Source organism: Protopterus annectens, chromosome 3.part0 (genome assembly GCF_019279795.1).
Source record: "Protopterus annectens isolate FY-2018-M chromosome 3.part0, PAN1.0, whole genome shotgun sequence".
Classification (NCBI taxonomy): Eukaryota; Metazoa; Chordata; order Ceratodontiformes; family Protopteridae; genus Protopterus; species Protopterus annectens.
In genome coordinates, this window is record NC_056731.1 from 56,793,849 (window position 1) to 56,821,255 (window position 27,407).

The 27,407-nt window shown below is 38.6% G+C and overlaps 1 protein-coding gene across 1 annotated transcript in view; it reads right to left on the bottom strand.

Annotated features, from left to right (window-relative positions):
* CTNNAL1 (catenin alpha like 1) overlaps positions 1-27,407 on the bottom strand; it is a 1,837,423-nt gene that overhangs the window by 1,171,082 nt on the left and 638,934 nt on the right. The window contains exon 2 of the mRNA XM_044064584.1: positions 12,837-13,026. Coding sequence (XP_043920519.1) covers positions 12,837-13,026 — 190 coding nt within the window. The remainder of the gene's footprint in view (positions 1-12,836; positions 13,027-27,407) is intronic.

Here is a 27,407-nt window from a genome sequence, read left to right on the forward strand (position 1 = left end):
TCTGACAATCCCACTTCTTCTTTGCCAACCTCTTTCTCTGTATACTCTCCTGTACTTCCTCATTCCACCACCATGTCTCCTTGTCGTCCTTCCTCTGTCCAGATGTCATACCAAGTACCTTTCTAGCCATCTCCCTTACTAGCTCTGCTGTAGTTACCCAGCTATTTGGTAACTCTTCCCTGTCACCCAGTGCCTGTCATAAATAACTCTTCTATTTTTAAACTCTGTATTTCCAAATTATGACCAAACAATCCAGTGATGCTATACTGAGCTCAGAAAAAGTGCCAAACATTACATTTCTACAGCTAGTGAAGTTTCTACTCAGAAGCCATGTATCATGTGTCATACAAAGGAGTTACAACATATATCAGACTGGAAAGATACGTCAGTCAGTCAGCCCCAGATGCTTTGCCAATGAAGGCCTGCACCTATCCCCACAAGGCTTTTGTATATTAGCTAAATCATTGCCTAAAAATGGGTCTATGGTGTTGGCAATGTCGGTCTTCTAAAGGTTCTGATACAAGTAAGAACCAAACAGCAGTAGGCAGCAACACGGTCAATACTGCTGTTTGGTTCTTAGTAACTGTTGTGGAAGGGTATTCAGCTGATTCATCCTGCTGTGGTGGTTCTGATATAAGTAAACAGAATCTGGATAATATTAAGATATTGCTGCTCAAAGCTAGGAGCCTTAAAAAGCACACTCTACAAGTACTCCTTTCCCTGGAAAACAATGACATAGGCATAATCACCTAGACCTGGTTTGAGACCATAGAAATCAGTCCATCATTTCAGAGTTTTAATGTCCATCACACATTCAGGCCTACCACATTGGACAAAGGCAGTAAAGGTGGTGGTACCTCCATATTCTGGAAAAAAACACTTCATTTCCAGTCTAACTAGACACGATAATGACTTTGAACTCCTCCACGTCCAACTTACTAATAAAAATCCCTTCATCATACCACACATAATGACAGAACCTCCTTTATGTCCCCCCCAGCCCATTCCTCTTACCTAACTAGTATGGAGTCCCTTTGTATTAAGCCAAGCATCATTTTCCTAGGAGAGTTCAACTACTCCTCCATAAATTGGGACACTTACACACACTCAAACATGTATGCCAAAAGATTTCTAGACAACATCAGTAAAAACTCCATGGGCCAGTTAGCCGCACTCTAACTTGGGCAATAACATCCTGAATGTGGTCCTTACCTATACGGGGAAGCTTTGCTATCCACCAACTGTAACCTCCTCCCTAAGTCAAATCTGAACAATGCGTGTCAATCACAGTCACTATAGGAGTGAAGCCTGAAGCACTGTCCAATACCTTGGTATTCAGACATTATGCAAAGGTTACCTACTAAAACTGAGTGATGACCTGGCTAATTTCAAATGCCCCTTCCATTTTGATGGCTCTTCTGCTTACCTGGAATCTTTCACTGCCAAATTTTATGCACATGTAAATAGCTGCATTAACCCATCTGTCCCCCTCAGAAAAAAATACACCAAATTCAAAAGTAAACCCCTATGATGAAACCCAAATATAAACAGGCTCCATAAAAAAAGCAAAATAAGCCAGATGAATGGTGGACAACAACAGTCATTCCCTTACACAAAGGTGGGACTTCAACAGACCCTGGTAATTACAGACCTATAAGCTTGACCAGTTTCATCTGTAAGGCTACTGAAAGGATCATTATGGACTTAATATACAAGGATATAAGAAACCTAAAGTCTCTTGACCCAGCGTAGTTCAAATTCATCAAGGGCAGATCCTGTCTACTTAACCTGGCTGCTTTCTTCAAAAAAGTTACTGAAGCAATAGACAAGGGTAAAACAGTGCACACCACACATCTAGACCTCAAAAAGGCACCTGACACCATCCTACACTTAGGCATCGTAGATAAATTCTCCCAGCTAAATGTTAATCCCTATGCAAGTCATTGGATAGCAAATTCGCTCACAAATATAATCTAGAAAGTTAGGGTGAACTGCTAAACCTACTCCAAAAGACCTGATGTAACCCACCCCAACATTCAGTTCTTGGACCACTTCTCTTTGGTAGTTTCTTCTTGGAGGTGAAAGCTAATGGTAAGAGTATGAGGTTGACTACAATTACAAAACTGTAAACTTGGCACCACCAAGACTCCCCTTGTAACAATCATATTGATAACACACACCTGAAAATTTATTTATTTGTTTCACATTTGTTAACCAGGTTAGTCCAACTGAGTTGCAAACAAACTCATTTTCAGTGGAGACTCAAGGGGAAAAGTCCCAGCAAACAAAAGTAAAAATAAAGTGACAATATACAAATATTAAATCATCACAATACAACATAATTGTAAAAAAGAAAAGGTTATTAACTATTTACATTACAATGATAGTAAGCAACCCATTTCCAGTGGAGAACCAAGAGGAAAAAGCCCCAGCAAACATAAGCAAAGATAAACATACAGGACAAAAACTATTAAAAACAACACTGCAAATACAAAATTAACTATAAAGAGAAAAACAAAAGAAAAACATTATCAACATTAAGGGTTGCACTGATAGTAGTGGACTAAAATTTACATATGAGACTAAAAACAAAATGATAATCATTGTTCATTAAACAAAACAATAATCATTGTTCAAAAGAATGACAATGTATAGACATTGATAAGAAGTGGGGGGGGGAGATAGTAGTAGAGCTGAGGGTTTAGGAGATTAGTTTAAGCAGAAGTTACTAACAAAGTACAAAATTTAGGAGATGCAACAGGTTATAGAGTGGGAGAGACTAAGACTATGTGTGGTCAATGCAAAGGCATAATTTCAAGTTTAGTAGGTGGGATTTAAGCTCCTTTTTAAAACAGGGAAAAGAAAGGTTGGATCTAATAGGGAGAGGGAGTTTATTCCAATTTAGTGAGACAGCGTTTGTAAAGTAGTTTGCCAGTATTCCTTTTGGGTTTATCAACTGAGAGATGATGCTGATCAGCACTCCGGAGAGGCCGGGGGGAGAGTAGGGAGTAACATGGGTGGCAAGAGCAGGGCAGGCAGAGGGGTTGTTGAGTACGGAAAAGGTAGTGTGGAGTTGCGATTGTAGGAGAAGGTGTGGAAATTCCAGCCACTGAAGTTTGTTTAATGAGAGGCAGTGATGTGAAGAGAGTGGTTGGTTTAGAATAAATCTGGCAATTTTGTTGTACGTTTGTTCCAGTTTCTGCATTGAGGAAGTTTGGATATTGGTAAGGATGGGGGAAGCATACAGAAGACTGGGTAAGTGAAATGCCTGCACAAGAGTGTGTTTAGTGGCAGTAGAGAGGAAATGTTTTGTTCCTATAAAGTAGTCCAAGTTTTTGGTGGGTTTTGTTTTGATGGCCTGTTGTATGTGCAAGTCAAATTTTAGTTGGTCATCAATTATTACCCCAAGGAGTTTGGTGTGTGAGGCAGGGGAGATAGTGGTGCCATCTAGGGAGGAAAGAGAAATGTTGGATTTAAGGTAAGAGAGTGTCTGAGGTAGGAAGAGAAGGAGTTGAGTTTTCTTAGGGTTAAGGTTTAGTTGATTGTTTCTGAGCCATTTTTTTCAACAGAGATAAAGGAAGTCTGTGTTAGTGTGTGTAGTTCAGAGATAGTATTTGAGATAGATAAGAGAGCAGAGTCATCTGCATATTGGACTACAGACTGCAGGATGAATGTAGGTTGTTGGTAAAAATGTTGAAAGGGAGCAGTCCAAGTATGAAGCCTTGGGGTACTCCTGTTTGAACAGCAAGGAAGGGTGAGAAAGCCTGCTGCCATCTAACAGCTTGTTTTCTGCCAGTAAGGTAGGATTGGAACCAGCCAAGCGTAGAAGGAGAGAGGTTTAGGTCTGAGAGTTTCTTAAGAAGGATGGAATGAGACACAGTGTCGAAGACTTTAGAGAGATCAAGGAATAGACAGGAGATGAGGAGGTTGTTGTCCCTAGCTTCTGCAACCTTTTGAGTAAAGGATAGTAAGGCAGTCGAGGTACTGTGTGTTTAGGGCAGAAACCATGTTGCAGAGGAATTGATATGCGGTTTTAGCCAGGTTTCCAATAAGGTCAGTCACTAACAGAGTTAGGGAAGGTAGAAGGGTTACAGTAGTTGTTAGGAGAGTTGGTCAGGATCCAGTCAATGGTGGAACCAGTAGCATTTTTACTGTAGGGGGTAGGGGTAGTGATCAGTTGTGAGAAGCCATACAGGTTTATGAAATGTTGGGGTGAGTGACCAATAAGGGAGTTCCAATCTATATTAACATCTCTAAGAATGATAGTTTCATAGGGAATGGAGGCGTTTATCCAAGAGAGTATATGTTCAAGGATAGGGATATTTGTACCTGGAGGGGATATAGACAGAGGCAATAGCAAACTTCCTAGAGTTATTGATGTGGCAGTCTAGGAGCAGTAGTACAGCAGGGGAGAAACTAGGCAGGGTAATGTTTATAGGTGTTAGCGTCAGTGAGACAGAGTACAAGGTAGCCAATCCACCGCCTTTTTTGGGTGTCCTATCATACCTATAGATATTGTATTGAGGTGGCAGAAATTCAGAGGAATTGATGTGCGGTTTTAGCCAGGTTTCCAATAAGTCCAGGATGTGGGGTTTGTGTTGGGCCAACCATGCGTGAAGTTCGGATGTTTTGTTGTTTAGGCTTTGGATGTTCATTGCAGAGATAGAGAGATGTTTGAGGCAGGAGATATTTGAGAATGCTTTTGGGGGGACAGCAGATGAAGGTGGAGGGGAGTGGAGAGAGGGGAGGTACCAGGATTAGGATGGATGTCACCAGAAACCAGAAGAGCAAAGACACAATGGAAAAGGTGAGGGTGGTCAGTAAGGGTAATGGAGTATTTGAGTTTGGGCTCAGGAGTAAGAGCGGGGTAGGCCAGGAGTTTAAATTTAAGACATTGAAAGGGGGAGAGACAGAAAAGATAGGGGGCAATAGTCAGTGGAGTTTGGTTATATGTTGGAAGAGGTCTGGGAAAGGGAAAGGTGGGGGGAGAGGGGCAGATATGGAGCTCACTGTGGTAGGAAGTGCTTAGGGCTAGTGAGATTAGAAGAGGGAGAAATAGCAGTAAGGATAGGAATGTGTGATGGGAAAAGGGGGGGGAGAGCTATAGGGAAAATATAAAGAAATATATTAGGGAAAGGTGGTGGCTAGACATAAGCAGTGAGAGGGAAGGAACAGTATAGAGGGGTGGAAATAGTGAGAATGTTAGGAGATAATAGACTGATCTTGTATTAAGGGATCTTGCAACCTACAGTGGCAATGAAACTACAGTTGTATAAAAACTTGCTGTAACAGCAGATGTCCTACTTATCACTCTTGCAGTACTCCTACAATAGGGATGTTCTGCTGAGGATAATCATATATCTGGCCAGAATACCAAAGTCTTGGTCCCTTGTATGCATCATGCATATGTTCTATGTCCGACCTGGAAGGTATGCAAGTGACATATGGGAACCAAATCCCCAGAAATGAAGTGCGCCAGGAGAAAAAGGAGCAGATAATGAGGAAGAAAAGAAAGATGGTGCGTGTGCATCCAGTAAGAAGGAAAACCTCTCGGCCAGAGAATGAGAAAAAAACAAACAAAACAAAAGGGGCGGGACAGAATACAGCAGTGATAAGTAAGACATCTAATGTTATGTTAAGTGATTACACAACTGTACTATGTCCTTCTTTAATCACTGTTCTGGTATTCCATACAATAGGGAGAATACTAGAGCTACTGTAAATGGGGGAAGAAGGAATAGAGAAATGCTTAAAAACATGAAGGATAAACTTGGCAAAAGCTGCTTTGGCCTTAGAAATCACGTCCAACATTTAGTGCTTAGTAAAAGTATAAACAGAAGACCAGGTAGCAGCTTCTAAAATGAATCTAGCACACAGGCTCTTGAAAAAGCTCCAGAAGAGGCAACCACCCTAGTAGAATGAGCACAAACAGAAGTAGGGAACTGCTTGCCATGAAAAAAGCATGGCTTTAGAAATCTAAGAAGAGATGGTTTGCTTAGAAACAGCTAAAATGAATTTCTGGCTTTGAAAAGAAGATGCTCAGATTTCCTAACATCTTTAGTCTTGTCTAAATATACGAGCTGTCTGTGCAAATCCAAAGAAAGTAGAATCCTACCAATGCTATTTTGAAGAGAAGGAAAGAAGGAAGGAAGATGAGTCTGATTCAAAGACAAACCATTGACCACTTTAGGCATAAAAAAAGGATTCATTCTAAGACACCCTGTGAAAAACCAGAAAAGGAGGAATTGTAATAAGGGCCTGAAATTCAGAGAATCTCTTGGCAGAAGTCAAAGCCAAGAACAAGGACATTTTCAAGGTGCAGAGTTTAAAGAGGAAGAAGCTGCTTGTTCAAAAGGCGGCTGACACAATTTTTCAAGAACAAAACTGAAGTCCCAATGAGGATGAACTGGTTTTCCGGGAGGCCTAATATGACAAATGCATTTTAGTCTGAAGTTAAGAGCTTGGAAAATGCCAGCAGCTTAGCAAGCTTGCAGTTAAAAGGGAAATCCCAGAAGGGTCCGTGGAAGGATTCTTATACAAGAATTTCTGAGCCTCAGGGACCTTATAGAAGCTGTATGGATTTTTTAGGAGCAAAAGCCTTGGGGGCTTGTAAAGTAGATGTAAAAGTGTCTAGAAGTGCTTTCAAAACAGGAGGAACTGCAGAGGGTCTGGGAGAATCCATATGTAAAAGATCATAGTATCTCTTTTGTACCATAGATATCTGGGACTTTTCCCAATGAAAAATATTCCATCATTTTAATAATGGTGCCCCAAAAGAAAGTTCTTCAATTGGAGAGTCATATGAGAGTGTATCATCATCAGACCCGCAAAGCAAGAGGAGAGTGAAGCTGGGAAGAATAAGCCACAGATTCTTCCTTAGAATCCAAATCTTCATCCTCATCAGATGAAAAAGAATCCCTAGGTCTTTTAGAGGGAGTAGAAGAGGAGGGAAAACCAAAATGAGAAGGCACTGACACCCTGAGGAGACTTTAAAGCTATAATGTATTTAAAAAGACCTTGAGCGATGTCTTGCCACTCCTTTTGTGGGTCTTTAGCAACAGGAGCCACATATCTAGGTTTTTGTTTCTTTTTAACTGGAACTTCAGCCCTAAAAAAACTTAGGAGGTTCTGAACTTTGCCTTATCTCTATAAGGGAACCAGTATTTCTTCCCTTACAAGTATCTGCAGAATCCACCTATGCCCTTCAGAAATTACCAGCTGCAGTTCCCCTTTCTCATTCACAATGAACATCGGCTCAGTCTCACAGGATGTGCAAATGGCATGTCTTGTGTTCGCTTCCAATGGGGTCATGACAAAGGGAGCAGGGCAGTGGAAATGGATGTTTTTTAGGCTTTTCATCTGACCCAAGAAAGATGTCTGGTACAGGCTAGACAGCAAAAACCTGAAATCATAAATTTTCCTATTTTTTCTTGAAGGCACCTGGACATGCAAATAGGTGGATTCAGAATTCATGGTTCCATGAGACAGAAATTTCAACAACTGACTCTCTAAACAGACAGAAAGGGAAGACAAAAATAAAAAAGGGACTTCTATTGTCTAACCTTGTTGGGAATCTGCCTCCGACAGTCACACTTCCCTTATGACATGTATCTTCAATAAACCCAACAATGAAAAAACAAAAGGGAAGAGTCCCCCAATGGGGTACTATGCTCTAAGCATGGAGCTGAAATGAAATGAAGGAATTTCAACATGAATTCAAAACACAATGTTTGGGCTGGCAGCAAAGATGTTCTAGGGATTTGGTGTTTGTACATCACTTCTGTACCTTACGCCCGTGACATAGGACATACATCTGATATAACGCACTAGGAAGGGCCCAAAGGTTTGTTATGCTGGCTGGAAATACAGTTATCCTTGGCAGGATATTCATATTGTAAGCAATACTGTAACAGTGATTAAAGAAGGACATCTCTCCTTTGATCGCCACATATCCACTATTAACTGAATCTTTTTTCATTGCACAGCTTATACCTAAAGGTATTGCATCCAGATCCAGGGATGCAATTATTTAGCTGCATTTGGCACATATTAGACTGATCATAGAGTATAATACCCCCTTTCAGTATGTACCTGTCAAAACATTTAACACAGCTGGAAAGACCACAATGCTTTCTCTCTGAAAAAACAAATCACACTCCTTAATCATAAAAACAATACAGACCATCTTAAAGCATTGTCCCTCTTTTCAGTATAATACAGTATACTGAGAGGCAACATTTGCCTTGCATATAGAGTTTGAACAGGCCCTGTACTGTCAGACCTATTACACAAATGTCCGATGGTATCAAATACCTGCTCAAGGGATTTCAATCTCTTTTGCAAAATGAATAGAACATGTCGGAGGGATACGTTTGTATCACACAGAATCTGCTTCTATGGAACCATCTTCCACTCCACATAATGCAAAGTACTCTAATACTCTATTCAAATGCAATTTGGACGAATGGATGGATAATCACAAATTCACCTCAAATTAGCACCCCCTCTCCCTCACAAATAGGGGAAACGTGCAAATGTCCAAACATAACTTTGTTCAACCTATCCCTGGGTTACTTGTATGCAAAACACAATGGCAAAAAAATTACTATGGGAATGCAAGACTAGGCTTCTTAAGATCCTTACAGATCAATATCCTAGTAAGTACTTATACATTGGTAACCACAAATAAGGACCAATGGTGCAAAAAGCAAACCAAGAATCAAAAGTAGGCACCACCAACCAGGAATAAACATGAACAATAGATAGTAGAATCCAAAAGGAGTTTATTGCACCACTTATACATTGGTATGTCATTTAAAGGGTCATTTACATATATCCATGGGTCTACACTACATGCAGCTTCACATATTATATAGTGAATACTCTAGTTTGGCTGTATCTTTCTTCTAGTATTTATCATATCTCTCTCTCTCTCTCTATATATATATATATATATATATATATATGTACACACACACACACACACACACACACACACACACACACACACACACACACACACACACAGAAAAACACAAAGTAATTATTAAAATGCAAAATGCATAAAGGACTGCTGTGGGGTGACATATGGACATCTGTTGATATAACTTAATTTATTGCAAATGAACAAAAGCTTCAGACTGTACACTAAAATTTGAATGTTTTCTTAGAAAGTGTACATCTTAACAAGTTTTGCAGGAAAACATTGACACATTCAAAGTGTTTAGTTAATGCTCTCCCGATGTTTTCAGCATTCTTTAAGACAGTTTTCCCATAACCTTGAAAGCAAATATTGCAACACAGAAATACTCTAATTTAAAACATGACTACGTCTTAAATCATCTTTTTTGCCTTTGCCAAGCTGTTTCAGTTTTTCAGTTGTCCTGAAAGCTGGTAACAGTGTAGTGCACCATAATACAGATCAGAATTTGAATTCTTTGTGAGGACTAACTTAGGCAAAGTTTTTGTAGGACATGTACAAATAAAGCCAAACTATGCAAAGAACTTCACTGTCTGACTTGCCCTAAATCTTATGTTATGCTCAGCTTGAATAAAAAAGTCAGTTGTTGCTTCAGTAAGTGCAACAGGTGCCCATCTGTGCTAAAATTATTTTTCAAAGAAACACTTCACCAAGAAATATATTTGTATTTTGATGAACAACACTGGGAACTAGTGAGGAAAAAATAGCAAGTACATTGACTTAACACAAGTTACATGAAAGTTACTCTAATCACAAAACTATACATAATGAATTTTTACATGGCTTAAACAGCACTGCATTCTGGGAAGCACCATACAAGAAATACAGTGCTGTGTATTTTGGTGCCTGGTGCATTACAAATGGTGCAAATGTCCTGTTGAACATGGAGAATTATGACTGTTGTCAAAGCCTTTTAAAGCAAATTTCAGTACTTTCCTATTGAAACTATACAGCCTGTTGGTATCAGTTGTAATTGCAAGTTAAATATGGCTGGTCAGACTTATGTGTCTGTAATTCCCTGGGTCTGTTGCTAAGCCTCCTTTGTGGAGGGGAATAACTGTTGCTGTTCATCATTCTGCAGGAATGTAGCCTGTGGTTAGGCTGTAAATGAATAGGGTACTTAAATGTGATGCTTTTTCACGTTTTATTTTATTTAACATTTGTTTTACAAGGATAGTCCGACTGGATAGCTAGTGCCCATTTCCAGCAGAGTCCTGGGGAGAAAAGCTCCAAGAAGTTACAGTTGAAATACACAGGTTATTAAAGATTAACATTGAGTAGAATATGCTGGCATTTTAAACAGGCATTTTAGTTTGTTTAGAAGACCGCCTGAGATGCAATCTGGCCCAAAGGAGGCTGTGTTTTACCTTAGGCTTTAGTGACCTGCTCTTTGGATATGTAGGGTGGAGAGAGTTGGGGGCAGGGTTTGTGATAAGTTTGGAGGGGTTAAGGGAGTGAAATTTTCACTAAATCTGTCCACCACTAGGTTTGCTATCTCTGTGCAACCAGTGTGTGTGATACCTTTAGTCACTAGTTAGGCACATGCTTGGGTCCTACCTTTTAGGCTGTGTATGTAGCTAAAGTCCTTATGGTTATCCATGGCTGTGATTGCTAAGTTTTTCTCAAAGTTACCCTTAGAGGATTTGACATGTTGCCTTATTTGCCTGTTGAGGTTGAGGAGGGTGCTTTTCTACTGTTGGGGTCTCTCCTTAGTTTTCTTAGACAACAACTTTTTGTGTTTTTTGTAAAGTTTGTTGATGCTGGATGTCCACCAGGGTGGCTTGTTTTTACTTGGAGCTCTGGCTTTGATTCTCTCTGGAACAGCCAAGTCTATACACTTATACAAGTGACTGAACAGGACTTTAGTGTAAGCTTTGGTGTAGTTACCACTTCCAGCTTGGGGATGAGGCTTGGAATACTTTTATACCTTCCCCATAGGAGGGTATAGTTTGCCTTGGTGAAGTTTTTTAGTCTGAATTCGCCCTTTGTGAGTTCTGGTGTAGTAATGTGATTGCTGAAATTAATATTGAGTGGCAGACATCCGAAAAACAGAACGGCAGTCTTTCTGATCTGAAATTAAAGAGAGAAATGCAAAATTGACTGACTAAGCCATCTCCATTATCACAAATGGATAAAGCCTTGGCTCATATCACTCAATTGTCCTGATTTTTCCAGAATGTCCACATTTTTTTCAGTCTCATATTTTTGGTCTTTTCCTCATAACGTATGGTTTTATGACAAATCACTGAAGACTGAAGTCACTAAATAAGGATGGACATTAGAGTTTAGGCCTTCATATCCTTCAGAAATGCATGCCAGTGTAAAAGCTGTTACTCTAGCAAATTACAAAGCTTATAAGAGCAATATTTAAAACCTGTCCCTATTTTTGGGCCTTTAATTCCCCATTACTTTTGTCTTTTTCCAGGTTTCTTACAATAAGAAGTTGAGAGGTATGTCTTGACTGCAACCCAGGTGACCAGAGTTTGATCTCCTTCTCCTGACAAAACACAGGAACTTCTCTCTTTCTTTTCTTGTGTGAAGCCTTCATTACTACCAACAAGGTTGTTGAATTTTAAACTCTATTTGGTCCCCAAAACTGACTGTCAGTCTCAAATTACTGACCTCTTCTGCAACTTGTAAGTCAATAAGAAGCAGAAGAGGAATGGAGAAAGTTGCCATTTTGGCCGGGGAATAAAGAGCTTCAGATACAGGAGAAAATTCTGGCTCCTTTTCCAGAGAGACTTCAGATCCTGGCTCCATAACTTCTGAAAATATTTTTGAAAGGACCATCACTGGTACTGGTACTGATGAAGGTGCCTGTTCTACTTTGCACTTACAAAGCAACATCAGTTCAAGCTCACCTGCACTGAAATTGCAGACTTCAGACTCACTGACAATAGAAGTCAGTAAGTGGTAAGTACCAGGTTTCAAAGCAGATGTGCACAGCAGAGCACTGCCAAAATAAGAAAAGGACAAATAATTCATTTTAATAGATTTATCCCTTTCTGAATCATGTTAATACCTTATGTGATTTGCACCATCTGTCAACGTATCATATTTCTCTTTTACCTATTTCCCAGGAACCAAAGTAATCTTTTTGTAAAGAACAAATTTAACACTTTTGGTTTCTTAGTCTTGTGGCCTGTTTGAATTTCAAACAAACTTGCAGTCCTCTGTACTATGTTGAAAGCCCAAACAAAAATACATCGAATATGACAGTCCTTGGGAGCTATTTGCCTTCCACAGTCACACTTATGACTGCCATCAGTAATAATCAAACAAGTCAATTAATCAACGTCTGATGACAACACAAGCCTGTCTCTATGGCTTAGAGATGGAAAATATTGACTACAATTCAGGTGACCCAAGACCAGGTAGCTGCACACCTGCTAGAGAGGCTAAGTGGTAGAGAATGGGAGTAAGCAGCCAATGCCAGATGATCAGTAATTACTAAACCAAGAAAAATGTCTTTTCATAGCAGCAGAACTTGTGGTTAGCAGGCAGCAGGGATCAATACGATTAAAAAAATTACTTACAACACGATCAAACTAAAGCCATTTTTGGAAATAAACATACTCTCCAGTAGAATACTATTTCTGATGCATTGAGAAGTGTATAACATTCAAAACCACAAAAACTAAAGATGTGGAACAATATTGACTGTATAAAGAAACCTTAACCCTACTTATGTAAGCTTCTAGCAGCACAAGACTAACACTTATACCTTTTAGGGAAAAAGCCAATGCTTTTGAAAGTTTTAGCTGAAAGGACATAGGTAAGGAGGATAAAATGCAAATGCTATGACTTAATTTACAATGACCCCCCCCAAAATAAAACAGATTGAGTATTTACATACCTGCTCGCTTTGCCTCATTACATGCAATATTCATTTCCTCCTTTAATTCTTCATTTTCCTTTGATATTGCTTCACCAACTGTAACAAATCGTCCAACAGCCTGATTAACTGCTTGTCCCACCCTCTGGATTGCACGCAAAGTTTTTTCTGACCTCTTTGGTTTGTCTTTGTGATTTATAAGAGTTGTGATCTGTGAAGATAAAAAATAACTCTGCATTAAAACACACAGAAATACTTCACATGAAACACTACCATGCATCAAAAGAAAAAAATGAAAGTTAAGTACTTAACATAGGCACATAGCACTAGATCTGGAGTAGCAGCGCCATCCACAATACCTGCAGAAATAAGACCCTCAGCAATCAACCTAGTTTTGAGAACTTTCTCAGGCAACCTAGCCCCTGCCCTTTTATCCACAATCCCCTGGAGGAAGAGAACCTTCACCAGACTTTGGAAGCCCACAGAAGGTGGGTGCCTAAAATGTAAACGGCACTAACCAAAAAAATCAACGATGCAAAACACAGAAACTGATAAGGCCAGACAGGACCAGACTGGGGAAAGGAGGGAAGGAATGGTAGTAAGGATGAAACTGTCAATCCAGGATTATCATTATGGTAAGTATGTAATATTTATATCTGTGACTGAAGTTCCACCCTCATTATCTGTAGTACAAAGTCCCAAGGTAATCTCTTAGGTGGATCATCATGAAAGAATGTCCCAAATAACGGTGCTACCAAAGGAAGACATGGAGCTACAGATCACATCCAACTTGTGTCATCTTGCAAAAGTATTCATTGATGCCTATCCAATGAAGCATTTTTAAGAAAGCTAGAGAAGCAGCCACATCCCTTGACAGAGTAGTCACTTTATTCAGCAATTCATAATCACTTTTGTTTTAATACAACACAAATAACAGGAAGTAATTTCTAATAGCTTTGGCACAGTCCATACAAAACTTGAGGGGTCTGTGGATATCCATGCAGTGCAACAGATATTCTCCTCTGTTATATTAATTTGGAAAGTATACTGGCAGATCAATGGCCAAATTTAAATTTGCCACTGCTGCAGTCTTAAGCACAAAGGATGCATTTGTTCTTAAGGGTATGCTGTCTTTGTAGAACACTGGATAAAAAAGATCAAGATATGAGGCCTGCAATTCTGAAACTCTCCTGGCAGAGGTAATGGCAGCCAGGAACAAACCATTTCATTTCAACAAGCAATTTTGAGATTGGCAATTGTAGTGGGTTCATGTGGGGGCTGCATTAAGTTTCCTAACCCAAATTCAAGGCCAAGAAGGAAAAGAACCTTGACTGGTGGTCAGAAAAAATGCCAGTTGCCTGTGAGAAAAGTCTTGCAGGCCATTAAAGATTTAAATTATAAGGAATCGGTTCTTTTTGTAACAAGAAACATCTTTATTAAATTATCACTTAAAGACACAAACAAATTATATAGACCTATTTTCTGTAGGATTATGCCGTAAATCAGTAAAACATTTACTTTTACTCTTTAAGATGCAACTATATGTGCCTACTATCATACAGTATCTAATTATTATTATTGTAACTTTGTATGTGTTGAAATTGTATGTGATTACTGTTTTGCTACATTTGTGGCTACATTTAATTTACTGTATATATTACCTTTTTGGAGCTTTTCTCCTGTCTCTGCTGAAAATGGGCACCTGCCCAGCCTGACTTACCTGGTCAACAAACAAATAAAGAAATAAAGAAATAAATACATTTTCAGTTACAAACATTATACATCACTTATAATTTAGGCAGACACTGTCAGTCAAACATTACATAGCTCATTCATGTCATGCCTTCCCTGAAACCTCATTCCTCCTCCAAAACATTATTCTGCATTTATTGTTCTCACAATTCCCATTTTGTTCTATGTAATTTGCTCCCACCCTTTTCTAAAGATCCCACTTCTAGTTGTTTTATCTCTGATACTATATTCACTACTTCTACTGGAGTTGATTTAGATTTGATTTCCATTTTCTAGTAATTGCTTTTTTGCCACCCACCAAAATTAAACTCAGCAAGGCCTTACTACATCAAGGCAATTTCAATTCTGTATCGGAACTCAAAAAAATCACTTTCGTAATTACACCAATCTGCTCACCCAGTATTTTTGTTGAATAATCTGCAGGGAATTTTTAAAGTCTTCCAACTCATTATACTCTCAAAAACATGTTCCCCATCATACCTCCAACATTTGCAATCGACCAGAGGATTAATTCTTTGGGTTAGTCTGCTTGAGGTATATAAATACCTATGTAAACACTTCCAAACAAAGATCCCAAATCTTCTAGACTTTGTTGCATATTTGGAAGCCAAACATATATCCCCTCATTGTTTATTTGCAAATTGTTTATTCAGTTTTTCTTCCCAATCCTTTCTAATCTCCTCTGACTGATTCCTATAGTTATCATACAATATTTTACATGTCCTAATAATTACCATTTTAACAGCAGCTTATGTTCTAGATTCTATTAAAACCTCTACCAGTGATGGTCTTTCACTTAGGATCCCTCTGTTTCTTCCTCTTTGCCTGTACTCTGATATCAGTCCTTGATAGGGAAGGCAATCTCCAGCATGCAGTCCAAATGAATTATTGGCTTCTTACCATTCTATTACATTTTCCTCTCTATTTGCTCCCAATACCTTGGCTCCATTGCCAGTTTTCTCCAGTATATTCCAGCCCCCTCTTGCCTATTCTCTATACCCTAATTGCAGTCATTCCTATCGGCAGAATCTCCTTTCTCCATCCACATGTAGGCTTAGTTCCTAGAATACTTTCTGAATATAATATTTTGTATGGTTATTGTTATTCTTCTATCTGAAAATCAGTCTTCCCTTGTTTCTTGAGCTTCCCCATTTTATCATCATCCCTTTCCAGTTTGAATTAGTTTTCTGCTTGTGCTATATTTAGCAACCTCCTCCTAAACCCAGGAAGACCTACCACTGCACCCCCAACAACTAATGGCACCACTGAATGTACAGCTACACAATTCGATACCCACTTCATCACCTCATTACTAAATGACAATCTCAATTCCCCACTTTCCTTACCACCTCTACCTTCTGACCCCAATACTCCTCCTTTCTCTCTCTTAAACCAGTCCCAACTAATTATATACAAAAGCTCCTAACCAAAATAAAACCACATACTCCTGCTGTAGGTTACCTGGAGAATTTCCTAAACTTGCTGCTCAATCTATCTCCTATCCTACATCTATTCTTATTAACCGCTCTATCTCTGAACAATATGTCCCCCTGCTTTGGAAAATATGTCATATCATACCCCTTCACAAAGGAGGCTCCTCTACAGACCTTTCTAACTATAGGCCCATAGCCATACTCTCTCCACTTGCCAAAATCTTAGAAAAATGCCTACATAAATAGACTCTAGACCACCTTCTAACAAATAACCTTCTATCTTCCACTCAGCATGGCTTCCACCTCATAGTACTAACCAAAAACCACTCAAATGTAGCACAAAATTGTACAAAAACCACTTTCCAATGAAAAAAACACACTGCACACACTGCATAAAAATTTTAATAAAACTCTAGTGCCTCGGCAACACAGCCTTCCAGGGGTTAATACACAATAAAAAAAATATATATAAATAGTGATCACATACAAAGCAATCAAACAATTAACCTATTAGAATTCAGCAATTATAAAAAAAATATTTATGCCTTGTCCTGTTCGTGTGGCCTCTTTTATACAGAGGAAACTAAAATAGTTTTTAAGGTTAGATTACAAGAACATATTAGAGACATAAAAAACAAAAATTATGACAGTCCAGTGTCTATGCATTTTAATTTAATACATGGGAGGAATATAACTGTTTACAAGCATGTATATTAGAACAAATTACAGCTAGAGATTATATATTATTAAAGAATAAATTACTTTATAAAGAAACACTTTTTATTCTTAAATTTAATACTCAGTCTCCACATGGTTTGAATAAGGAATGTAATTTAAGACTTTTTTATAATTGCTGAATTCTAATAGGTTAATTGTTTGACTGCTTTGTATGTGATCACTATTTATATTTGGGTTTCTTTACTGTGTATTAACTCCTGGAAGGCTGTGTTGCTGAGGCGTTAGAGTTTTTATTAAAAGTTTATACATTGAGTGCAGTATGTTTTTTCACTGGAAAGTGGTTTTTGTATAGTACTAACACTGCCCTATTAAGTTTCACCAGTTCTGTAAACCACCTCAAAAACAATAACCACATTGTCCCTGCCACCTTCCTCGATATGTCAAAAGCCTTTGACACTGTATCCCATCAAATACTCCTAAACAAACTTGCCTCTCTCAACTTCTGCTCCAATACACTCAAATGGTTCCACAGCTACCTCTCCAGCAGTAAACAAGCCACGTTATGGGAACATAGACTATCACCCCTTTTGCCTATCTCTGTCGCTGTTCCACAAGGCTCCATCTTAGGCCCACTTCTCTTTATTATCTTTGCCAATGATCTCTATAATGCTGCATCACCTGCCTTTATCATACAATATGCTGATGATGCTTTCCTTATTTGTTCTGCCCCCTCCATAAATGAACTCCAAGTAAAATCTCAGACAGCCCTTGATAATATCGAAAAATACCTCTCAGACCGCCAACTGATCCTAAACCCAAACAAGACCAAACTTATGATATATCCAGCCCCTCAAATAAAATCCAACAAAAGCATCTCTCTATTTTCACTGCTAATGGTATAAAGATTGAAACTGTCAAACATACTAAGCTCCTTGGTGTTATCCTAGACTGTAACTTAAAATTTGACAGACATATCCCTTTAACAATCAAAAAAGTCCACACAAAATTAGGTGCTCTCTACAGGGCTAAACCATATCTGTCTAACCATGCTAGAATTGCTACTGCCAGAACTCACCTACTTTCCACCCTTCTGTATTGTTCACAAATCTTCAAAACCTTTGTAAATATGATCTGAATAGCCTAGAAGCTTGTTATAATAATATCGCCAAATTTGCCACAAACCTTCCTCATAGAACACACCATTGTATAGCCCTCCAAAAACTAAACTGGATTGAACTTGTAAACTTACTAGCCCTAAACCAACTAATAGTAGCTCACTCCGTTATTCATAACCCCGACTATTGTCCAGCCTTATCTAACCTCGTACAACCCTATTCCAACCTTACCTCCCTCAGGTCTGCTGATAAAGACTTACTCAAAGTCATCAAATCCCACAATACTCATGGTGATTCTTTACACAGCTACTCCATAGCCAAACTTGTAATTCCCTTCCCCAGCATTTGCTATCTATCCCAAATACCCATAGCTTCAAATGGCTACTTACAAATTATTTCTCCAATCAGTAGCTATGTTCCTGTCTAGGTAAACACACTTCCCACCTCCTGTATTTTTTCTGTCTATGTGACTAAATATTGTTTGATTTGTATTGGTGTTGCTGATATTATACTTGACTTTTCTTGTTTGATGTGTGACTTTTCTTCTTACATTAACTTGTTTTAACGCTATATTTTATTATTATGTAAACTGTCATGCTAATCTTTTTGCTATGATAACTAGCATATCTTAGTATAATTATTGTAAACTTGTTCTTTAGGAGATTTTCTCCCCAGGTCTCAGCTAAAAACAGGCTTTTTTATAGCCCAGTCGGACACTACCCAGTTACAAAATGTAAATAAATAAATGTTTAATTTTTCCATAAACATTTTCATTTGTACTCGATTTCTACATTTCTCTGCTTTATACAGCTTTTCATAACATTTTTGAAATACTTCTAATACCTCTACAGGATGTCTGGTTATTTTCCTTGTTATAGGCGCCTTAAGCTTTCTACTTTTTATTGCCTGAACCATTGTACTAAAATGTTTTGTGCTCTGGAGTTATCAAAAATCAGTTGTTTAACAGCAGTATTTCTAAACTCATGCATATTATTGAGGTAGTCTCTTATTTTCTGTTTAGCACTCTGCAACAGAAACTATTTTTGCTCTGAGAGATTCTCCCTATTCTGCAATACTTTAACCTTTGTCAGTCCCTCTAAATAAATCTGGTTACTTCTTAACTATATCGCTTTTTTTTTTCCCACCATATTTTTAAACTCCACTTTAATTTTATCCCACTCCATAGCTATATTTTCAGAAGAAATTTCTTTCTTCCCTAATAACTCATGAATAATTTCCACTACCCATTCATTAAATTCATCTACTTTTAACAGATAGGTGGAGAAGTGCACTGTCTCATTTTTATTTCATTACCCTGCATTTTTATTTTAATTATTGTCGTGATCTGAAATATTTATTGAATGCACATGTTCCCATGAAATATAATTTATTTCTAGCCTACCCCAGTTTTTGTTCTGTGGGGAATAACATGTAAATTCTCTCTGCAAAGGAATTGGCTCTTTGACGGGAATTTGTAATGTTGTTATTGTTGTGTCTTTCGGCTTTTCCCGGTTAGGGGTCGCCACAGCAGAACTCCGGTCCGCTAATGATTGGCAGTAGATTTTTACGTGCTGGCTTGCCGGGCCTAACACACAACCATCAACGAAGGAACGCCCATTCACGCATGTCGCCACACAGAAGACGCTCTAGCTGAGAATCGAACGGGCAACGTCTAACTGTGAGGCGACAACGCTACCACAGGACCACCACTGCAGTTGATGGGAATTTGTAATAAATGATTAATATACTTTAAGTGAAGAATAACTCAAAAATGAATCACAAGATTATGGCAAATATTCTAAACTGGATGGAACCACAGCACAGTACGCAGTACATTTGTTTTTGTACATCTTACTTGTACTGAGTTTCTGACCAGAAGTGAGGATCTGGATTATCTACCTTGAGTACAAATGCTCCCTTGTTTTCATCAGAAATGGAAAAGCCATGCAGTTAGTCATAGGGAGTAGAGGTCCCAGTGAGATTTGACAGGTGCAATAGCAGTTAACTGGTAGTCACTAATGCAGAGGTTTGTCCAAAAGGGAAAATCACAGCACAGGGGACCACACTTACTGGGGCAAACATTGAGTTCTACAGGCAAAATGAAGCTATCAGAATGACTTTGACATTGTGCTTTGCTAATTTGTCCAGAAACTTGAGAATAGATGCAAATGTGGAGAACTGTAAAGGAAACAAGGAAGCCAGGTTTGCAGGATTGAATCTCTGCTAAACTTCCCAGGAGGGGAATAAGGGGAAAAGAAGTTGTCAACTTTGCCCCACTAACTGCAACCAATATAATACAATCCCTTTACCATCAACCAAACCCTCCAAATCACTCTCAATAGCCCATCAAACATACATAGTAGACGCAACAAAATACCACAAATTCATGCTCTTCTGGATGTTAAGCAGTTCGACATTCTCTGCTTAACTGAAACATGGCTCAAACCCACAATAAAAGATATTGAAATTATCCCCCCAGGCTATAGTATCCTTCGACAAGACCGCATAAATAAAAAAGGTGGAGGGGTAGCAATTCTCTATAAAGAAGGACTACAAATCAGCAAAATAAATCATAAACTACCCTCAGATAACAACATAGAAATAATTATTTCTAAACTGCAGCTTAATTCCCAAAAATCAGTTAACATCATCTGCACCTACCTTCCACCAGGTAAAAATCCTACAATACTAGAAGACTTACTAAACTGACTTTCTTCAAATCTTCCTCAAGAAACAATACTACTAGGAGACTTTAATATTGACTGGAATTTATGTAACAACGCCAATCCATCCACCCTGATCAACCTGTATGGCTTCTCACAAGCTATAAACTCTCCAACTAGAACAAATAAACTTAGTAATAAAGAAAGCATCCTGGATTGGATACTAACAAATTATCCACAGCAAAACTATACAACAGGAACCCCCAGATGACCTAAGTGACCACTCTCTAATATATATTATCAGACATAAAACAAGTTTAAATATCTCTACTTCAGTCAGAACTGCCCGTAGCAAAAACATTTTGACCACAAACTGTTTCCAACCGAACTTAAACAATGCAACTGGTCACCGCTTAAGTCCCTCCCTATAAATGAAGCAGTTAATTACTTTAATACCACTTTCCTAGCAATCCTAGACCATCATGCCCAAATGTGTTCCATAAGAATGAAAAATAAACCAGCCCCATGGCTCTCAAATCATACTAAGAAACTAATCCTTAGTAGAAATAAATCTTGGGCTAAATGGCATACCACAAAGGACACGATTGATCACCAAACTTTTAGACAACAAAGAAACATAACAAAAAAAGCTATCCTACAAGACAAAAAGAACTTTTATATCCAACTACAACAATCATCCCTTCAACAACCACAAAAGTTCTAGTCTACTATTAACACATTACTATCCCCAGGCAAAGTAGCTACGCCTAATCCACTAGGCTCCAACCCTGACTGTCCAATACAAACAGCAAATGCCTTTAATACTTTCTTTACTACTGCTGTACTAAATCTAGCAAATCAACAAAACCCTGATACCTCCAATTTGCCCAGTCCAAGCTCCATTCCTCCCCCTTTCCACCTTGAACCTATACCCACCTCCTATATCTCTTCCTTACTTCAAAAATTAAAACCTACTACCCCCTCAGCTGATAAATTACCAGCAGAATACCTCCAAATAGGAGCCAAAGCCATTGCCTACCCAATCTCCATATTGATCAAAAGAACCATAAAAGAAGGCACTATCCCATCTATTTGGAAAATCTCACACATTATTCCTCTTCACAAAGGTGGTGACTCCACTGAGTACTCCAAATTTCACCCCATAGCTCTACTCTCTCCACTTGCTAAAATAATGGAGAAATGCATCCACAAACAATTAATAACCCACCTACTCCGCTATAATCTCCTAGCTAACTGTCAACATGGTTTCCTGCCATTCCACAGTACCACCACAGCCTTGCTATCCTTTACCAACTGTATCAACAAAAATCGCAACAATAATATTCTTTCCTCAGCATTCTTTGTAGACCTATCTAAAGCCTTCGACATGGTCAGTCATCAACTTCTCCTCCAGCTACTGAAGTCACTCTCTCTTGATAATCCTGCTATGAACTGGTTTACATCCTACCTGGAAAATCGAAAACAAGCAGTTCTCTGCCCAAACCATCTTTCAGACCTCCTTCCCACCTCCTTAGGTGTCCCACAGGGCTCCATTTTAGATCCACTACTGTTTTCCATTTTCATAAATGACCTTCATCTCTCTACTCCACTCTCTACCTGCATTCAATATGCTGATGACTCTACTATCATTTGTTCTGCCTCATCCCAAACTGAACTTCATTCTCTCACACAAAAAGCCTTCACCACTATATAACAATGGTTCTCCAACCACTGTCTTCTCCTCAACCCCAAAAAAAACAAACTATTGCTCTTTACACCCTCTCATTTGTCTCCCCCTCTTCATTTCACACTTACATCCAACAATGGTACCATTATCTCTCCAGACCCCACCACCAAACTCCTAGGAATTACAACTGACAATCAACTAAAGTTTGACACTCACATAAATACTACAATAAAATCTATTAACATAAAACTTGGATCCCTCTATAGAATAAAACATTTCCTGACACCAGTAGCCAGAACCACTATAGCTAGAACCCACTTAATCTCTACCCTATTATATGCTTCCCCCATATATACCAATCTTTCTAAAAATAATCTTAACAAACTAGCTAGATCATATAACAATATTCCCAGATTTGCTACAAACTCTCCATACAGGACTCATCACTGTCAGAATCAAAAACAACTAGGCTGGCTTGAATTACCTCACCTATTACAATTTAACCAACTTACAATCGCCCATAAAGCCCTACACCAACCCAACAACATCCCAATTCTCTCTACCCTCATAAGACCATATAATAACTTGAGGAATCTACGCTCCACTAACAAAATGTTGATTCACACTTCCTTATCAAATAACTTAGCAGGTGACTCCATATTCTCTAATTCAGTTGGTAAAATATGGAATCACTTACCACAAGACCTTACAACACTAACCTCTCTCCCACTATTTAAAACTAACCTAAAACTTTTCTTCTCTAACCACTGGTTATGCTCTTGTACCAACCCTGACTAACTGTTATTCTCTAATTATCTGATACCCTCAAAACATAATATTCTCAACCATAACTCTTCATGCAACCATTCTTTAAACTAACCTTCCTTAATTCCTAACACTGTCACTCCTGAGTACCACTTACCATGCTTAACTCTTTCAGTCTTTTTTTTTTCAGTCCTTTTGTAAATTTTGTTAAACTGAAGATGATTTATTCTATATTAATGTCATTTTCTAATTTTTGTATTAGATGTTTCTGTATGTTTTTTTAGTATGTTTTATAGTATGCTTTTAACTGGAGCTTTTCTCCCCGGGCCTCCACTGAAAATGGACATCTATCCAGTTGGACTAGCCCAGTCAGCAAATGTAAAATAAAAAAAAATAAAAAACTTTGGTATTGTAAGGGATGCAGAGGTCACAGCAATGATTATGCCAAAGTCAAAACACAGTTCTGGCTAAAACAGGTTGCCAGACTCCATGTGAGGCACTAGTAGACAACAGATGAGTTTATGTACAAAAAAATGGCTTGACCTGGGATATGACTTACTATGAGATGGCAAACAGCTGTAAAGGTCTACTCCTAAACTTCTGTGACCTTCTAGATCAGGGGATATGAATGAGGTTCCCCCTTGCATTGCTATACACCATATGAGATCCATGTCGTCAGAATGGAGGCAATATCACCTAGATGAAGGGAGTCTTGAAACACCTAAAAGGTCAGAAGGACCATCCTCATTTTCAAAACTCTGATGTGCAGCAAAGCCTGTGTGTGTCCACATTTCCTGGAATGCCTGTTTTTTCTTTTTTTAACAATGAACCTCTATCCTTAATAAGAAGCATCCACAGTGGCTGTTACAGATGGGGCAGGAAGATTGGAAGTGTCTGCCCAGAAAACGTTGGAATCAAGAATTCATTACTTTTGTTGATCCTTGCAGTTCCTAGAAATCCTGATCAGGAAGTCTTAAAGGATTTAGTAACGGTTTCCATTTTACTATACAAGTCCACTGCAACAGTCTCTAATGAAAACAGACATTGGGAGCCATGTAAATGTAGACCACCAAGGTTCCCAGTACTCTGAGACTAGCAGCTGTTATCACAGGCTGGTTCTGCAGAATTTGAGAGATGATTAACTGAATAGTGAAAATTCTGTCTTGTGGAAGAAATGCTCAACAAAACAGAATGCCCATCTTGCACGCATTGAAGGTGATGGCCTGTGAGGACATCAGGTGGGAGTTTGTAGTGCTCACCATTACCCTGACAGATGAGAAAACAGACAGTAGACGGTTCCTAGGCATTAGACTATCCATTGAGGGGGCCACCAGGAGCCAGTCCATGCATGGATAGACCCTTGTGTCTATAAACCTTAGGTGTGGGGCCACAACTGCCGTTCATTTAGTTAACACACTGACAGCTGAAGAAAAGTCTAAGGAAAGAGTGTGAAACAGAAAACAACTCAACAATCAGCAGAATTACAAGAACCTCACAAATTCATGTTCAGTATTGATGTACAGGTAGGTATCTTACAAGTTTAAAATGCACATCATGTCTCTTTGAACTGCACTATGACCATAAAAAAAGGCTGCTTTGCAACGTACTGATTTATATCTCAAGGTAAGAACTAGCCTGATGTCCCTCATCATTTTGGGTACCAAATGGAGCCCAGAGCGAAAGTCTGGCCCTTGCTTGTTCACTGGAAATTCCTTGATTACTCTTATGTAAGAGATCTAGAACATCTTTTCTAGTTGCAACCGTATGATGGGAATGGACATCTCAGACTGGAAGGGAATGTGAAATTAAAGAGAAAGATATTGTATACGTTCTGGATACTATTCAGGCAGATGGCTTTTGACTAAACTTGTTCATATGAAAAGCTTTTCATTAATCTGCCTACAGTAAGCCACAGATGATCTAATTTGTACTAAGAGAGGTGCAGAGTAGCAATAAATACCGTACAACCCACATTGTGGCTGGCAAGGGACAGATACAGAGTACCAATCTATACTGTACTCCCCACATTGTCATATTGTACTCCCCACATTGTCACTGGCAAGAGAGAAATACAGAGTAACAATCTATACTGTATAACCCACATTGCATCTGGCAACCCAAATTAAAAGATTCACAAGTAAGAAAAAGAAATGAAAGTCATACTAGGCAGTCAAGAAAATTCCAGTCTATGTTAACCATGGCATCAAGAATATCAAACTGCAATAAAGAAAGAAGATCCATACAGCAAAGAAGCCAAAGCAAAATCCCAAGTAACTGATTGCCAGAATAATCTAAAAGAAAAAAAAGAAAGAAAACTTCCAAAGAATGTTGCCTAAATGGGGAACAATTCCACAGGATATTAAGAAAGGAGGTTTATTTTATTTATTTAATTTGTTTATCTGGTTAGTGGATTGATTCACAAGGACCCATTTCAGTCACAGACTGAAAGATACAAAAATAGAACACTAAAGCAAAGTAAAGTCAGGCAGCAGCTGTTGCAGGTATTACACTGCAATGAGTATATAGTTATATATGCAAATTTATAAAAGCATTTTGAACTTAAGAGAAATCATTAACAGTGAAGGGAAACTGAAAAAGAAATAGGAACAGGAGATAGGCTCAGTAAGTTTTAAGAGTCTATATCATGAAATTGAAAAGACCAGTAATCGAACAGCATTTACATCGAAAATGCCATTTATCGAAGTCGCTCTTTTGGGGGGGGCTGCCCCCCCCCGCTAATTATATATACCAACTTAGAGATCGCACTACAATGAGGAAAGGGTAAATTTTCCGATCTTCACTGTACCACGATCTCACTATAAACATCTCGAGGAATGGCAGTTCAATGTATAGTGCCGTTCGATTAAATCACTTTTCAATTTCGTGATATAGACCCAGTTTTAAAGTCACAGAAACATCAGTAAAGCAGAAACTACAACAGTGGGAGGAATCAAAAGAGGAGGAAGCAGGAGGTGAAGCTAGTAAATTTCTGATGATGTGAACAGCAGTAGAATGTACAGCAATAAAGGTACAGGTTAGCAGGATTGTTACATAACTGCATCATTCTGAAAGAAATGGCAAGCAGCTCTCTTTGAAAAATAGGTTATCCAAATGTCAGCACTTGCAATATAGAGTGCTGACAAACTTAAAAAAAAAAAGATTGAAAACTCAAGAGGACAATAAATCTTAAACATTGCTCTTCACTTTTAAACTGCTTTTCGCAGGGGGTAAGCCCCTTTGTACCCCCCCCCCCCAAATTTATTTATACCAACTACAAGATTGTCATACATTGGAGAAATGGCCATCTCAGACTTGGAATACTCAAGCCCATTTTTTCAGCCATTCTCTAGTGAGTCCCAGCATTTCAGAAGGTTACCATTCCTAATTCTTTGTAAGTGCTTGATGTTACCAGCAAGTCCCACAGTTTTGGTCTTATCACGGAGGCATGGCTGTATGTCAAAAGGTTACTACCAGGCCTACTTAACAGTGGTGCTTTACTAGCAGAGGAGCAGTGTAGGTATGGAGTGCTGTTAACTGGCCAGTCTGTGACTGGGGCGAGTGTCATTAACAGTTTTGTATGTAAGAGAAAGGAGGAGGAGGTCAACATGTTCCTATATAGGTAACCAGCTGGAACATGCAAGGGTTATACACCAGTATTCTGTACAAGGTGACAAAAAGGATGAAGCAACAAATTTAGTTAAACAGTATTTGTAGGTCCCTAAGATTTTTACTGGAATCGTAGGCAAATCAGTCATACCATTTCCAAAGGTTTTTCCAATGGAAAAATGTTCTTTAGGGGTCACATATTATGATGCTTTGCTGCAGCCATGAAGTGAGTTAATTTTGGTTAATTTATAATATGAAGGTATACAGATACATTTATGCAGTGGTTGAGACTGGTACCTAACAATTTAAAGGGATGGGCATGTTTAACAGTTTTGTAGTAGTAACAGGTGTTATGGAGGGGGGCATATTCCTGAGACAGTCTAGAGTGCCAAACAGTTTTTTAGTGTTATGTTAGTTGCTTTTTAGATAACCATGGACATAGTTTGTTGAAAATGGCTAGACATTTACATAGGCTAGATGAATGTTTAGGAGCAGTGCCAGATAAAGCAAGTCTCTCAGCATAAGGAAAGAGGTTAGAAAGCTTGAAGTCCAACAGTGAAAGTTGAGGAAGATAATGATGAGCATCAGGGCAAAGACTGAGCCATGGGGAATGTCTGCTATGGTCTTCTGACATGGGAATGAATACATTTTGATGATATTCCACAGTGAAGCTCCTGCTACAAAGGTAACCTGTGAACCATTCAAAAGTAGAGAAGCAAAAACTGAAATATGTGAGGGAGTTGAGTAGAAGTTTATGGCTTAGAGTGTCAAAGCCTTGAGAAGACAATTAAAAGGACTGCATTAAAGAATGCCATAGTCAGTATTAGCAAGCAATGTGCACATTCAGATGGGTTTCTGTTCTATTTTTCATGAAACCATGCTGGTCATGTGAC